Source organism: Harpia harpyja, chromosome 9 (genome assembly GCF_026419915.1).
Source record: "Harpia harpyja isolate bHarHar1 chromosome 9, bHarHar1 primary haplotype, whole genome shotgun sequence".
NCBI lineage: Eukaryota > Metazoa > Chordata > Aves > Accipitriformes > Accipitridae > Harpia > Harpia harpyja.
Genome location: NC_068948.1, coordinates 10576609 through 10594056, shown reverse-complemented (window position 1 = coordinate 10594056; position 17448 = coordinate 10576609). Strand labels below are relative to the sequence as shown.

The 17448-nt window shown below is 37.9% G+C and overlaps 2 protein-coding genes across 2 annotated transcripts in view; both read right to left on the bottom strand.

The window, feature by feature from the left end:
• CKLF (chemokine like factor) overlaps positions 1 to 17448 on the bottom strand; it is a 100077-nt gene that overhangs the window by 50788 nt on the left and 31841 nt on the right. The gene's annotated exons all lie outside the window — the stretch shown is intronic.
• Positions 1 to 17448, bottom strand: part of BEAN1 (brain expressed associated with NEDD4 1) — a 65215-nt gene that overhangs the window by 16052 nt on the left and 31715 nt on the right. The window contains exons 4-5 of the mRNA XM_052797663.1: positions 3840 to 4049; positions 495 to 636 (exon numbers count right to left, since the gene is read on the bottom strand). Coding sequence (XP_052653623.1) covers positions 495 to 636; positions 3840 to 4049 — 352 coding nt within the window. The remainder of the gene's footprint in view (positions 1 to 494; positions 637 to 3839; positions 4050 to 17448) is intronic.

Sequence of the window (17448 nt, the reverse complement as noted above, 5' to 3'; positions counted from 1 at the left end):
GACTTGCTGAAAAATACAGGAAGATTTAAAGGATTCTTGCACTTTTTTTTTTTCTCATTTTTTTTCCCCTTTCATTTTTTTCCGTTTACTCTTATCTGAACAGTCTCAAGGTCAGTAACAAATGTAACCTGAATGTTCTTGAAAAAAGTATGTATTTTTCTCACGGAAGTGAAACTTTGACTTGTAAAATAATTTCTTTCAAAGAAAGATATTCATAAGTAATTTTACTTGTGTGTTTCATTAGTATGCCATCAATATGATAAATTTTAATGTGAATATTAGTAAATGAGAATTGGCTGTACACATGCCTTTATTTAGTAAAGATATATTCTGCTACAGAAAACTTGAACTTAAACTAAACAAAGCCTGTCTGTATTTAGAGTTTGTGTGACCTGTATTTTTGTAGTGGGTATAGGTCTAGAAGTTTTATTTTCTTCTTTAACAGGCTTTGCAAGTACAGGACTGTAATACTCAGAATTTAGAAAAGTGCTTACCGTGGAGGTGAATCGGGATACATGACGTTGACCTGAGAAAGTGTATCCAGATAGGAACCAAAATCAAAAGCTGGGGGAAACTCCTCCATGCAGGTGGATCTCAGCTCTCCAAAAGAGCCACCATAAGAGAAGCCGTCTGGAGCTGGAAAACAAGCAATTAATACTTGCTGCTCTTTTCCTCCATGGTGGATTCTCTGAGACAATATCACTGTTTATAACACTGCCATAAATCAGAAAATAAAACCTATCTGAGGCAGAGGAATTACTGGTATTCTGGAACAATCAGGTTTCACAGGACATTTCTATTCCTTCAAGAGAAAGTTAACATCATCTATAGATGAACTGTGGTGTTTCAGGCTATGGCACAGGGACTATATATTTAGTGCTGCCCTACAAGATGCAAGCGTCTAAAGCCTTTCTTGTGCCTCAAAGGTTGAAAAGGAGTGTTGGTTCTGCTGCATGCGGCTTCAAACATTAGCAGGACTGCTGAAGTTCCAAGGAGCTGCATACATTGAAACCTTGCCAATTCTGTGAAGCTTTTTAAAAGGCGGCTTAGGTGTTTGATTGTAGGTATGTGTCTTGAGAAAGTGCTGTTCTTAATAAAAACACTAACAAAAAGGGGAAAAACTGGAAAATAGTAGAGAAAATCATCCTGCTGCCTGCTCCAGGGCTTTCTTAATGCTTTCACACAAGAGCTTCATAGCTCCACAAATATCAAGAAGTTACTGCTATTTTCTGTCTTAGAGGATCGTTAGCTAATGCTCAACATTCCAGGGTAAATTTCCCTAAGAATGTCCCAAGCTGTGGAACTGCAGCAATCTCCACTTCCCTGCCCCCCACAATAAAATGATCCCTCCTTTTCACTCGATGCATTAAAATAGTACCTGGAGAGAAAGGCCAGCTTCTAAAGTGACATCGAAGCAGTGTCTCTCAGCAGAGGGTAAAAGGGCAGGACTCACCTGAACTGCCTGTTCCTCCTTCTGGCAATTTTCACCTCTGCCAATGTATTTACCAGCACTAATCCAGTCTATCATGCACTGTGCTTTCCTTTTGCTTGATAAGTGAAGGAAGCCAACTTCACAGTGACTCCCGCTGCTCCCATGCTGGCCAGTGGAAGCATGCCGAGATATTAGGACAGCATGCGCTGATGTAAAATTTTCACTTTGGTAGACTGGCACAATTTAGCTTAAGATTATTCTTTTGAATTTCTCTGAAAATAATCACCATGCTTTTCTTTATCCATTTCTCTAGCATTATTATTTCTAACAAGCAGTTTGAAAATTGTCATTTATGTTTTTGCCTGGCTTCAGGGTTTTTAAATTAACATAGCAGTAGATTTAAATGTAGTGATTAAATCTTAATGGTCAGTATTTTATCATGCCTAAATATTGCTGTTCATGGGCAAAACAGTAACTCCAATTTGGGTTTAACTATTTAATTCCAAATTTAGCTACTGAAAAGTAGGAAAAATAGATGTTACAATAATAGTAGACATTAGTTTTCTGGATTTTTTTTTTTCCTTTTTCCCTCTGTATGTTACCATGGGAGTTTGCATTTCACTTCTTTTGAAGTCTAAAATTTATTCCCAAAACATCGATGTTATTCACTTATCTGTATAAACGTTTCTGGAAAAGCCCAAAATAATTATTCCTGGCTCCAGGTGGACAAACTGATCCTAGGAAATGTGTTTCTTTTAGACACAAAAATTCCTGGTCCAAATAATTAAATGAAGTCCAATTGACTTCAGTGGATACTTGATTTACCACAGTGAAATCAAGATTTGAGCCAATGTGTTTTTATGTGGTTCACTATTATTATCTTTTCTATATAAAGAAAAAAACTCAACAATACGCAAAGAACTGTACTCTCGTAACAAACTGCAGATATAGGAGCCTAACCATAGATGATATAATTGTTGATGCTCCACTCAATTAATTAATCCATTTATCATTTGAATTTTTACTAGCTGAAGACTTACAAAGTAACTTTTTGTAATTATTTTTTCCTTAAATATAGAAATAATCAGATTCTGTCATTTTCTTGACAAAGTGGCTTTTAACTTCTGGACAGCAAACCCAAAACTGGCCAAAAATATAATGCTACAATTAACTCCTTCATATTCCCAAATCCTTTCAAAGTATGGGGGGTTTTGTTGGGGGGGTAAGGGGATAGGAATTGGCACTTTTTTGATAGCAAACCAGTCTCTTGAATGATGACAGTAGTAATGACATTGATGTCATCAATGACATCATTAACGATGATGATGGTTGTAACGACATTTTGATGCCCTGTTGTTCTGTTTATATCCAGTTACTAACTTTTGTGGTCAGAAGTAATTGTCCAGTCATTTTTGTAGGCTGGTGCACACACTGCAGAAGTGAAAACATTCCTGGCTTTCCAACAGATAGAAATTACATTATATGCTATACCAAAGCTATAATGGGATATGAAAATAAACTATCAGGAGTCTAGTGATGGGCAAGTAATCTTATACCATATCAAGGGAAAATAAGCTGTTTAAGAAATGCCGTTGGCATTGGCCTTGTTTATTGTCCTGGTTTCAGCTGGGATAGAGTTAACTGTCTTCCTAGTAGCTGGTACAGTGCTATGTTTTGAGTTCAGTATGCAAAGAATGTTGATAACACCGATGTTTTCAGTTGTTGCTCAGTAGTGTTTAGACTAAAGTCAAGGATTTTTCAGCTTCTCATGCCCAGCCAGCGAGAAAGCTGGAGGGGCACAAGAAGTTGGCACAGGACACAGCCAGGGCACCTGACCCAAACTGGCCAACGGTGTATTCCATACCATGTGACGTCCCATCCAGTATAGGAACTGGGAAGTGGGGGCGGGGAATCGCCACTCGGGGACTGGCTGGGTGTTGGTCGGCGGGTGGTGAGCAATTGCACTGCGCATCATTTGTACATTCCAATCCTTTTATTATTACTGTTGTCATTTTATTAGTGTTATCATTATCATTATTAGTTTCTTCTTTTCTGTTCTATTAAACCGTTCTTATCTCAACCCACAGGTTTTGCTTCTTTTCCCGATTTTCTCCCCCATCCCACTGGGTGGGGGGGGAGTGAGTGAGCGGCTGCATGGTGTTTAGTTGCTGGCTGGGGTTAAACCATGACATTTATGTTAACCATTAACTTTGGAGCCTGTACTATGTGAATTCAGTGCCAGAACAAAGATGCTATTAAACTACAAAGCTGCCTGTGACCTACTTACCCTATTTTTTAAATTTTACTTTTTTTTTATCCCTTGCACAGTGGCCAGATGCTTTTTGTTGCCCATAGCACGAGATTATTAATAAAGTTAAGCATTATCTTGCTAAACCAGCTATCTTACCATAAACAGCATCTCTCCTCAGATGTGGGCGTCTTAACCGTCCATCCTTTCGCAGGCTGCCAACAATGATTGTAACACAGGATAGAAATAGCACAAGTCCAATCACTACTCCAGCCACCAGAAGGGGTGAAACAAGTAAACTGGTATCATTTCCGTTTTCACCATAGCTGGGGAATTCACTGGTGGGGCTGCTCTGGTTCAAGTGAACTTCTGTACAGCAGAGAAAGAAAGAACGTGTCGGTTGTGAAAAGAGACATTTACAAAGTGTGATAATACAGATGCCAAAACTAAGGGCTTTCAAAGCCCTAATAGACAGCCTGAGACAGATCCATTTTACAAATTCGTGCTCTTATGGACAACCTATTTATTACACCGATTTCTGGAGCTGTTAGTAATTGACTCTGGGGGAGTCACTCGGCAATCATTTCCCTGTTATTGGGGAATATGCTGCTGGAGTCAATGATGTATGTTGCATGATTTTGCTTATTCCTGGAAAGATTCTTTGTATCATGAATTGATTGATGCTGAAAGAACTTCAGTGCACAAGGAGGAATGTAAAAACTCAAAAATTTGGGCTCCAAGTAGAACAGAGGAATTGTGTGTTGTTACTAGGTGTGAAAAGTCTCCAAGGTTTTGTAGAGAAAGTTTTGGGCTAGAGTGAAACAGAGCAGCATGCTTTTGTAGCATAAGGCATGCTTTAGTTTGTGGGATGAGTCTGCATCCCAAGAAACTGATTTGGAGCAGAGGGGGGGAAGGGACTCATGCAGAGTGGGATTCTTAGTGAGGGACTGGATTTCCATCAAAGACGTGGCTTTTTATTAGGCAGAAGCTTGGGCAATATGGTGGTCCTCTTGGCTTTAACATCTAATAAATTGTTGACATAGAAAACCATCACAATGAGCACTTAAAATTTGCTCATTAAAAACCTGAAAGTAAATAAACTTAATTTATTGCCCTTTGGGCTCGCCAGTGTGTTTAAACAGTAACCGAAGGATGGTGCCAAACCTGTGCTTTAGTCCAGGCTTTCCTAGCATTCAAACTGGCTACATGCCTTGCGGAGAGGTTAGGTTTGGTGCAGTCGTTCTCATTTCATACTCCCTAGTTTGGCCTGATACTGTGTAAAGAAGGAGCTGGGTGGGCAGGCAGACCTCACCTTAAAACAGTGTGGAAGTATTGTGGTGCAGTAGGTACACCCTGTGCTTCACCAGGTGACTGCAGACTGAGCTGAGCTCTGTCTGGCTTGTGCATCTTTGTTTCAGGCAAGCCATTCCACATAGCAACATTACTACTCCTACTTCCACCCCGTTTTGATTTTTCAGTCGAAATGCGCTCATGTTGTATGTGGCAAAAACTATAACTGCTCTCCTCTGTTAAAAAAAAACAGCCCCTCTAGATGTATTATTTAAGTTCAATAATAATTCTGCTTAAGGGAGAAAAATGGAAAATGCAAGAATATCCCAAACTATGAAAAGTCAGAATAACTCCAGTAATTTACTTCCAAGTCAAATATCCTTTTGAGACAAGCTAGAGAGTATCAAACAGTAAGTTTTCTCTAGAGAATCAACCGGTGACATATGATTATACATGTGAATTAATTGCCCATAGATGTATTTATGGGGGATTGTACTGCTAATGGAGGGGAGGTAAATGTTAGAAATGATGGGAAAAAGAATTCAGGATTTCAGCAGATGGAATCCCTGCTTAAGTAAAAGGCTCCATATGTTTATTTGTGGACAAAAGTTTGGGCATGCAGTAAAGGTAACCAAATTTGGGCCTAGTCTTGAAAACAAGTTGCAGTAAGCATCCATTCTCCTATCCTTAATCCACAGTTTACTAAAAAACCCTACAAACACACACACCCCCTCAAATTAAAAAGAAATCTCCCACTAGCTGCTCAGGATCAGACTATGTATCGAGTAAACCAGAATTTTATTGATGCAAGAAATTATTGGACATGCATATATACCAAGACTAGCTTTCAAATATGGCATGGATATATTTTTGTATCTGGCTACATGCCAGTTGAACAGATAAATAATTTGTTTTCTACAGGAACTAAGGCTAACAATTTTGCTCTTTTGAATGTTCTGTAAAGTGAATATGTGCTTTTGGAAGTGCAAGTGCTTTTTACATGGATAGATGTTAGCAGATAGTTTTCAGCAATGTTTTCCCCACTCTTTTCCTTTGGGATATACTACCTAGTGTCTTGCAGTCACAATAAGCTTAAAAAGATGATGATGGCTTCAAGCCAATGTATATTATCATTGTCTAACGCTTGACATTGAGAGAACTGACTAGAAATATAAAAAAAATGGGGAATTAGCATGTAGTAGGGTTTTTGTTAATTTTTTAGAAGCACTTGACTGTTGGCTGAGAATTGTTATAAGCAATTAAGATAGCCAAGAAATGTGCTGAGCTTTTACAAAGCATTTTATGCCAAAAGAGAAAATGGAATTTTCTTAAAATTAAACTGATTCTGTAGCATTAAATCAAAAAGGTATGGAAAACTGTCCCACTTAATACTCTTAGCGCAAAGAGTTTTCGAGTATAGGGTATGTTTGAGAGGTGGATTCCACTGATCTTACAGCCCTTGCACTAGAACTAAACTTCCTCAAATTCTAATCAAGTTCCTCATTCGTGCAGTTTTTTTAACTATCTCTGTTGGTAATGTGTCCAACAAGTGTGTACTCCCACTGGCTTTCCATAGCCTTGTTTATTCAGATTTTTGCAAATTCTGTCTTTGAAAGATGCAAATATCACAGCAGCGCCAGTTAGTTTAAATCACAATTGCAGGGAATTGACACCTGAACTGAAAGTCCTGGCGGATAATTTAATACATAATTTTGGCTGACTTGCAAAGATAAAAGGGAAGAATCAACTTTGTTGCCATTATGATGAGAACGTGAGCCTGGGATATGAGGTTGCTCCATGCACTATCAGGCTTGTGGTCTTCAAATTGAAGTCAAATAGTACTGTAACTGGAGTTGGTGATAAACTTCCTGTCAAGTTCAGTGGGAAAGAAAAGAGGCTGCAGTGAGTGCTTTCGGATCTTTTGAAACTTGGACAACTTCTAAATGATCCTATTAACAGGGACTGCCTAAAGAAAGAAAAGTAGACTAGATTTTTTTTTTTTTTCTTTCCAGTTGTGTATGGAAGCCAGCGGGTATCTTAACACATTGACTATTTTTGAGATTCCTGTGGTGCCACACAGTGTGAGCACTAACATTTGGTCCTATTTTGCTTTATAGGAATTTAACAGGTTAGCAGTGACTTCAAATAGAAAGTACTCTCTCTTATACTCTCCACTTGTACTTGAGGTATTAATTTTTTTATTTCAAGACAGCCCATTTATCTAGCACGTTCTCAGGGCTTCCTTACCTGTTCCAAATCTTGTCTATTTTACCTTGTTTCTCACCATCATGAATCTTTCTCTTTTTTGATGTCTTAGACTAATTGAACCCAGTCTCTGCTAAAGACAAGATACATTACAATATTACTTTTATTAGAAGGAATGAACAACTCCCCTTACTCTAGCTCCTAGAACAATGTGCAGCTGATAAAACTTCTCTTTTGGTATTATTTTCAATTTGGCACTGTGAGACTTCACAGACTGACCTACTACTACTGGAATTGTTGAGGTGACTAACAACTACAGAATGAGACACTATGTTGATATAAATTCTTTGGTTTTGAATTTTTGGGGGGCAAAAGAGTTTACGTTACTTTTGGCAAAGGAACGTCTTACAAGTTTCTCTCCTTTTATCCAAATACATCTTTTGGTAAACTGTACATTTCTGTATATAAAAATGCTATGTTTCTTCATTCAGAATTGAAGTATCTGGAAATTTATGTGAAGCACATAAATATAACAGCAATAGCAGAATGCTAACTTTTTTTTTTTTGAGGTAAGTTGTATTTTTTTCATGAAACTGCAAATTGTAAACAATACATGCATAAATATGAATACTTTATATCTAATCCTCTAAATATGAAATATATCGGATGCAGAAACCATTGCTTTCATCCAGTGATGGGAGTTGTGTAACTAACCAGACATGGCACAAACGGAATATGCTGGCTGTTGCAGTCGTGAATACAATGCAAGGGGCACATGTGGCTGAGCAAGCACTTAATTTAGAATGAGAGTACTAGTGGAAAATTGCCTACACTATCAATTCAGTGTTGAGACAATAAATTAACAATCTGCAAAACCCCTTAAATATCATATTATACTATTTCACCCAGTGCTCCTGCATCTCAAGAGACCAACTTGTAAAGTAACTCCATGTAAGTGAAGGAGGTGAAGTAGAACTTGACTTTTTTTCTGTATGTTGTGCTTTCTCATTAATGTGTCTTTGAAGGGACACTTCTTATCCCTTTCTAATTTGGCAGAAAGTAATGTTGAAGTTTCAGTTGGGTCACATCCTGTCAGAGTGGAATGTCTTGGTGTGCAGATGTGTCATGGAGCGTGGTTCATCCAAGATATAGCCCTTTATTAGGAGTGGCTTCTCTCTTCTTCACTGGCTTTTACCTGCTCATATCCCAAATGAGACAGAAGGGAAGCACTACATATAAATGAAAATCACTTCTCTCCATACTGAATCAGTTGGGGTTTTTTGTTTTTGTTTTTTTTTTTCCGAAGGCACATCAGCTCTAGTGAAGCCACAATGGTCTCTGTAATTGATAGGGTTTTCTTTGTTCCCTTGAAAAATCAGAGATGATTTTAAGGCTGGCTCTTACTAAGATAACTAAGATAACCAAATCGCTTCCCCTGGTTTAAAATCTGTCTATCATCTTAATAAAGATGATAATTCATTCCTCTATCACTGATGGAGAAGATGAGACAGGGAGTGGTTTTGGTTCCTAGACTGAAACGTGCATGAACAGTTCATGAAGAAGTGCTGATGTGTTGTACTGGAAGGATTTTGTGTGCAGAATCATACACCTCTACACCCCTGCCAGCCTCAGTTAAGCCTTGTCTGAGTACAGAATGGGCTTAGTGATTACTTGCTGAACTAGAGCTGAAGCACACTGACAGAACAATGTTGTATTACATGTACGCCCTGGGTCAGTACAAGTTTTTTGGGGTTGATGACCTAGCACCTCCTATTAGCTTTAAATATGCTATATTAAGAAAGTGTACAGGACTGGAAATGAGTAGGAAGAGGCTTAGAATAGGATAGGGCATAGTATGCTTTGATTTTAAAATAATCACAACAAAGTATCTCAAACACTGAAGCAATTTAAAGCATGTTTCTGATATCCTTTTTTTTAATCCCTGGTTGGGACAGTGTTGGAATATGCAGTCTCTTTATCAAGAGGAGGAGATTGACAGATGGCAAGAAAGAGTTGACAGGTCCTAGTGAGGCACACTGATAAGCTAAATTAGTGGAATTGGTGAAGATTTTGTTGATTCTGCTTTTATGAATGGTTCTTGTTCAAAGATGATTTAGTCTGGTCCACAGTGACCAGTTGGATTCTGCACTTCCTACTGTACTGTGAAATCAGCCTCTGGCTGCAGTTGCTATCAGGCTGCTATCACACTGCTTATTCTGTAGCTCCCAGGCAGGAGTTCACAAAATGAGTAAGGTAGGTGCATTACAAAAACAAGCTGAAAAAGGTTTTGGAACACAGGCACTGGCTTTGGACAGAGCATCACTGTAGCAAGGGGGAGAGGGATATTATTCAAGTCACTGAATGCAAAGGTCCCCCTGTAGGAACTAATTTTTTTTTTTTTTTAAAAAAGGTCTCTATTGGATTCAAAGCTATTCCATCTGGATCCTGAGGAAGGCTGAAACCTCTCACTTATGCTAGATACATACCAGGATGTCATCTGCTTATAGGACTTACCTTGGTTATCCCAAGTATACATCAGGAGTGGCTTCATATCAATATCTGGCCTGTATTTGATTTACATTATTACTTTGTTCAACTCTTTTTGTGCAAACAACCTGCCAGTTTTAAATGGAATGGCAATTTAACAAGTTTTGATTTTATTTTTTTTTAACCTTTCCAATCCCTAGGTGTAGTGAAAGTATTAAAAAAAATTCAGTAATTCCATAAAAGGAAAAGCTTAGGAGAACAGCTCAGCTCTGTCAGACACAATATTGAAATCAGCACATTTTCCATAAAACACTATGGATGGATCTATGGTTTCGTCTCACTCCCTGGTTAAGAGACCCACTTAATTATAAAACTGGAGCCAAATGCTCCCCCCCATCATAAAAAAAGAGGAAAATACTGCGCTTTTTACTAATTCTAACCAGTTTGGATAGGGAAGAAACTAGGTACGTTCTCCTCAAATAGCTTCTCGCAATCTACTTTTTGTCTTCTCGCAAGACTACCTTCTGTGCTTCTGGTGAGAGGTTAATCTTGGCGTGCCTATTGTTGAGTGCTCCAACACATAAGATCTACAGCAACTGTGATGGCAACTTATTAAGGTAGGAATAACTAGGGACCCAGAAAGACTTAAATACTGAGTAAGTACAGGGAGTTTGTAGCTATTGTTAAAATATAGAAGATGGAAAATTGGTCACTGAAGAAAGGGTTTTGTAGGTCTGGCTATGGCAATGGCTTGTGTCAAGTGTAATGAATTAGGTGGCACTGCCTTAACATTTGAATGCATTGAATACTTGGGTTCTTTAAAGCAGCTATACAGTAGTGCAGACTGCCATGCTACAATGCAAACTCACGTCTGCATGTTTGTGACACCAAAAGAATAAAACCACTTAGCTCACCAGTTATACTCATTCAGCTATGGGAACACTGCGCATCAGATTCTTCCTACATTCTAGAGGGATATAGGAAGCAGATAGGAACTGCTACCTTAGTATGTTTAATGTTTAAACAGTGTTTAAAAGGAACTGATGATGATGCTAAAAACAGGCAAGGCTATTGGTCCTTTTGCGTTTATCTTACTGTCTTGTAGCAAAGTTTAGCAAATGAGTGGAAGACTAGAATAATCTGGGAAACATCCACTCTATAAATCAGTTTTACAAGAGCCATACAAATAGTATGGGGAAAGGAATTTTCAGTTCATGAGGCCCAGGAGCATATTTAATTCTCTCACACTGCTTGCCTCTGCTACCTACAGCCTAGGGGCCAGTCATGTGTTGTCCTCCTGTTCTGTATGCTTTTCTGATTTGCACACATAAAATTAAACTGCCTCTTAAGCTACAATTGATATTCAGTAATAAATGTGTAGGAATTGCTTCAAACTTTTACCTTAATGTGGCTTGTAAAGGGCATTGTATGGTGTACAGATTCATAGATCAAGATTGGTTGATCTAGTTTAACTCGTGTATATTGCAACTCAAAACTTTCATCCAATTACTGCTTATGAGAGCCCACTAACTTATGCTTGATAGTAGCTTATCTTCTGGAATGGTACTAAGTAGTTATTTGACAAAGTCGATGAATAAATAAATTTTTGCTGTCAGTTGTTGCAACTGTGACATTTAAACAGTTCCCAAAACCAGATGATATTCATTATTATTTTTAAATTTGAGGTAAAAATCTTTCTATAGCAATGGTTAACTAGTCTTGCCTGATTATTGCTAGTGGGAGATACTGCAGCATAATCCAAACCCATAGAAATGACATTAACCAGGCAGGGCCCATAAATTTAGACTAAGGTTCTCTGCAGCTCACATTGCCTCTTTGATCTTTCTCACTGCATATATATGTTCTAATCATAATTAAAACTTTTCACTGATTAATAGTAAAAAATCAAAACCTTATTCAGACATGAGACTGTGTGATAGGGACATTTCAGTTTTATCTGATGCACTCAGCTTAAAGTGAATTTGGAGCATACTTACAGGTACAAAAGCTGCCCATGACCTTGAGAAGCTCATCCAAGGCAGAAAGGGTGGCCTTTCCTCTGAGATATCTAACTCTGCCTTTTTATCATGTCTGTTGGCTATCAGATAATGACTTTTCTCTTCTTGCATTGACATCCTTATTATAGAGCCAGAATGAATAAGATTGGATCACCAGCAGCCTGCAAATTGAGAATGTCAGAAGCAAAGAGAATGTGGCTGCAGAAGGGCTCAGAAAATAAATCTTTTCAGATGCTGTGGCTTTAGGGTATTATGTTGATGTCACAGCAGCATGTATAGGTGCTGTTTCAAATTAACAGGAAAAATCTTCCAATTTTCAGATCCATGGTCTATTTTATCAACATGGTAAATACCACTGCAGTGAAACAAATCACTCGAAGTGTAACAGCCCACTTTGTGATGGACAATATATTTCTTCCTCTATTTTCTCATACACAAACAACTTTGAACTAATACAATTTTATAAGCAGGACCCGAACCTATTACTTTTTTCAGAAAGTCTGTATTAGGGCTTGGAAATAAGTATGATGAGAATCCTATTTTACCCATTAAAGTAAAGTTACCTTCATAAGCTCAGATCCAGCTTAGGTTGGTAGTGACTTGACCGGGGCAAAAGCAATAATTTTTTTTATTGTGAGAAACTCTGGTATTTTGGCACATAAGCTTCTCATATAGAATTCGGAAAAAATATAGCAATATAATAATTTTTCTTTTTATTCTGAGAGGGAAAGGTTTGAAAAAATGTAATTGGAAAATAATTATATATTTTACCTCAGCAGTCTGCTTGAACTGTGATCTAGATGTCTCGTGTTCTCTTTAGGAGGTTGAGCTCTTTCTGAACTATATCTAATGTGACCTAAAGAGGTAGCTATAGGGCAGATGACAGCTCATGGAAGATGTAGCCCAGGCAGGAAACCTAATCTATACGGGGGGGGGGGGGGGGGCGGAACCAACCCAACAGCCAAAACTTTCCACAGAAAAGTTACATTCTTTACAAACTTTACTTTCCGCCTCCACAGAGAAAATGAGAAGGCAGTGATGAAATTCTTGCTAGCTCTAACAGTAACTACTAGTGAGCAGCTGACCTGTGTTCATTTGCCTGCTATATGCATCTATGAATCTGTAAATCAGCTATCCACTTCTATTATTATCATACTGGCTGAAATTTATGAGACTTTTTAAATGATGAAGTTTCATATTTTCCTTGTGTTGCATTGAACTATTCAATTGGCTCTACTAACCAGCATCTTTCAGCAATCATTAACCTGCTCACATGATTTGAAACTCTGGAAAAGAGCTAATAAAGATGCTATCTTTAGCATTTGAGGTTGAACTACTAACTGAGCTTCAGGAATCATGTCCACCTTATATATATCTTGAACACTCCTAGAGTACTTGTGTTTATGTGCTGCTTCTTATTTAGGACTTTTGCTATCGAAATAATCCTATTTTTTTTCCATCCTCATCTCCAGTCTTCAATAGTAGTAATCTATTAAAAAAAAAAAAAGTAGAAGACTGATTCACATTTACTACTTAGAAAATAATGACAGCTGAAATACTGATCTATCTAGTTATGTAAGGAACTGAGCACTAAGACAGAAACCTGTTAACAAATGCTGGAATCCAAGGATCTTTCTTTAAGAGGTGATATCATATGTGATATATCTTGGTCTTTCTTTCAAGGTGACTTGAATTTTTTAAAACAATTAAAATGGTTTTGCAGTGTTGTTATGCACTTCCATATGAATTATGGTGTTGATGTCACAGAGTATACAAAGCCTATAGTATGACTTAAATTATCATTTGTATCTGTAAAAGCTTACAGCAGTATCTGTCTGCATAAATCAAGGAGTTTTCTCAAACCATTAAGAAGCGATTTCATTCCCTCAGATTTTGTCTGAACAGGAATAGGACTTCTGCGTAAACAGCTGCAGGAATGACAATAATAGCAAAACAGATATTAATTCTTGGGACGATTTCAATCACCTAGTTTCTTTGCTGCTAAGGGAGCCACCAAAATTCAAGGACACTGAAAGATCTATAGAAATTAAATTACTATTTGAAAAACTGGGGGAAAAAATTCCTTTCTTTAAAATCCCTATTGCTTACTATAGAAGACCCGTTTGGTTAGAGGATTGGTAAATCAGAGTACAGGACTTGCCATACAGCCAAACACCATTCCATATATATGCTGTGCAGTGTCTAGGGGCTGGTTGGATCACATCATGTATTCTGCCCTCTCCCGTATTTATCTTTGGCCAGCAGAGCTGAGCCAGGCTTAAAGAGGAGAGAAGACTCAAACCACTGAAGGGCTGGAAAAAGTAATTCCCCGCCCCCGCCTGATAGGCAGTGGTGTTCTTCCTGGAGTAACATAACATTCTGCTGCCTTGCATATATTAGGTTCCACATAGTTCCTTCTTATAAATAATATGATGTTGGCTGCTTTCCATTTGAGACGGCAGAGGAAGGACTTTAAAAACAACCAACCAACCCCCCCCCCCCCCCCCAACAAGTGTAGCCTTTAGGGAAGTACATTTATTCACCTTTCTATATAAACTGCAGTGTGTATATGTGTGTATTTTAAATATAAAATGTAGTTTCCACTTCAAGGCTAGTTTCAGCATAGGGTAAACATCAACAGCTGCTAGAGATGAGGTAGCTACACCTTCCTGTCTGCTGGGAAGCTGGAAGAAGTCCTGGGTTGTTCCCCAAATAGAAGACACATGCTAAGAAGGGCTGATATTTACAGGTGCCCTGAGAAACATCTGTGTATGCTGCACCATTTTATCTCCAATTAGAAGTCTAGGCTGTGGGTATTCCTCCTGTTCTTAAAACTAAGCTATTTATTATTTTCGAAGAGGATTTAAAGAAAAGAATATATTTCTAAAGGAAACAGAAATTGCAGTATGCATTGTTCTGCATTGCTACTGAATGAGATTGAGTGAGAATAAGATTTAGAGAATAGAAAGATGCAGAGTAAGGCTAGAACAAGAACTTTGGCTTTTTCTGAGCACGCTGTTTCTTCGATTAGACTCCATTTAAATAATTATGTGTTATGGGAAAGTTGATTAAATTTTGAATTACAAAGGTTTTATAAACCCCTTTATAATGAACAGTGTTGCATGTAGGTTAGAACCTCTGCGATGCCCACAGAGCACCCTTGACAATGTCTTAACCGGGAATACTGACTGTTTTTAAGGCTAGCTAGTTTTTGTGGCCTTTTGAACAAATGGGACCAGAAAATGGTTCAGTCCCAGAAAATAAGCATGCCCTGCAGGGGTGGTTCTAGTAGGACTACCTAAATGAAAGCTCTTTTAGGGATACTGCCTGGAACAACAGGGAGAGAGAAATACCATCCAGCTTCCACCTTCTCGAAGTAGCAGCTTCATTTCAAAGAGATATGCTTTGTATGTTTAGTCTAATGTTAAAGGTCACTCATTGTTCTTCTTGCAGTTTATCAGATAACTGTGATTTCATCTCTGGACACAATTGCTATTTTGGATGAGGCAGAATGATCTTCGTTTGACCATTAGCCCACCACTGCAGCACAAATCGACCCTTGATTGTTTCCTGAGCCCTGCTGTTAACTCCTAACATGCCTGTATGCAAACCATCCTACTTACTTCTATTAATATTCATAGTGGAAATGTGTCTGTTAAATTGTTCCCCGTTTACCCACTGGAGAGGAAAAAAAGAATTTTTGAAAAAAGCTATGGGATTCTTGGTGGAGAAACTATTATCTAGGCTGATACAAAATCCTCTTCTATCCCCTTTCAAGTGCATGGGCAAATATATGGAGAAAGGTATAAACAACTTCGTAACAGAAAAGGAAGTTATTTCTGTTCCTGGTTATCCTGATCATATATGACTGCAAAGAGATTTTCATCTACATACTTGCTAACAGCAAGGACTTTTACAATTGTTAACAAATTAAAAAAGAATCACAAAAAAAAACCCCAAACAACCCCAAACACCTTCTTCAGTTTCCTCTTATCTGCCTTAATTATTCATTTCAACTATGTGCTGGCAGATAAGAGTTACATTGTTAGGCTCATAATGAGGCCAGGAGGATTCACATGGTGTGGCCAGTTAAGGTGCTTCTATTCAAATTAACTAAACATACTTCTTCCCTGCCGAAAAGGTATATATTACATTATAGTCTTGCAATACAGGAGAACTCAGAATGTCCTTCAATATGAGGCTGATGTAAAGAGTTCACATTAGAAGAATTTATCACCATCTCAAAGAGCCTGCTAAACTTAGATACGTAAATTGTATGCACCTGCTGTTATGTGGACTACTATTTGCATGAGGTAGCTGGATACACTGCTACTTCAATTCTGGTGTGAATATATGAACATCTTCAGTTTCTTATGTGTGAACAGTCAGATTAAAAGACATTAGAAGATTAGAAGCAAGTTGAAATTTTATATTCTTTGCATTAGTAGAAAATGAATTTTTTTGTGAAGAAACTGACAGCATGAAAATAGCTCCTATTTCATATGACACAGTAGAAATACAATGTGTGAGGTGGAGAAAAGTGAATGCTATTCTGAAAAAGGCTTATTCATGGAAGTGATGTAGCACTGAAAGTAATAAAAGGGGAAAAATGGTGCTCCAGGGTTACTAGAGGAATATCAAATCCTAGCAAAATACAATGGGATATGTGTTGTCTGTGTTGGACACTATCTTCATAATGACCTTGTAATTAAAGACTTGGGGAAAATCCCTTCCAACAGCAGTAGAGTCACAGGGCTTTGAACAGCAGTGAAAACTTGGTCCTTTCCTGTGAAAAGGTCCTATGGCTCTTGGAGGGGACCAAGTAACAACCACCATGATCGAACCCCAGGGCTGGAATTCATATTTTACCCCAGTGATCTCCACAGGTCACCTGTCCAAAGTCTGGTGAGACACATGGCTGAAATCTGAGGCTTCCACCAAAGATCACCAGTCTGTGTGTTAGCTAAATGAGTGAACCAACTGCATGCTAAGACAATATAGAAGCCTTGAATTTAAATTGCTTAAAGCAAGAACAATGCAATGACTGATTAATTTGCTGAAATTGAACAAAAATAAGCTTAGAAAAGGTGGCTGTTTTCTCTTTAAAGCTCTTGGGTCGTGATGTTAAGTAAGAACTCCTGATGGTTTTTGTAACTGGATAGTGAAATATGTAAAAAGCCGAGATAAGCCTCATATTAATTTTTAACAAGCTAACAGTAAGTTTTTGATCTGCTGTAGAGACAAGATGTAAACTCAGAATTACCCTGATTTTGAAATATTACATTACCTCGGAGTAGCAGGTGAACAGCTATTTCTCAGAATTTATAAAACCATGGACTTCACAGCATATCCTAAATTGTATAATTGTACTGGCAAAATGCCCAGTTAGAATGGCAATGGAAAGTGGATACTTTTTTGATTGTTTTTATATATATATATATATGTTTGTTTGTTTTTTTTTAATCTGAAGTGCACACTGTCCTGAAGCTTGAGGGCAAAACATTAAATGGGAAAGGTTTGAAATCTCTGCATGTATCAAATAGCTCCTTTAACTCCTCATTCTTGTCTTGTGCATCACAAGGTATCTTTTGAGGGGTCTTAACTGAGTGGTGGGGGGTGTCTTGAAACTGTACTACAGTGATATGTTGTTAATGACTTGGAGAAGGGAGAGCTCCTGCCTTCCATTGTAAATTGGTAAGGGAATGTGGTTTGAAGTTAGGTGTGGTTTTTTTGGTTTGCTGGTTTGTGCGGGTTGTTTTTTTGTTTGT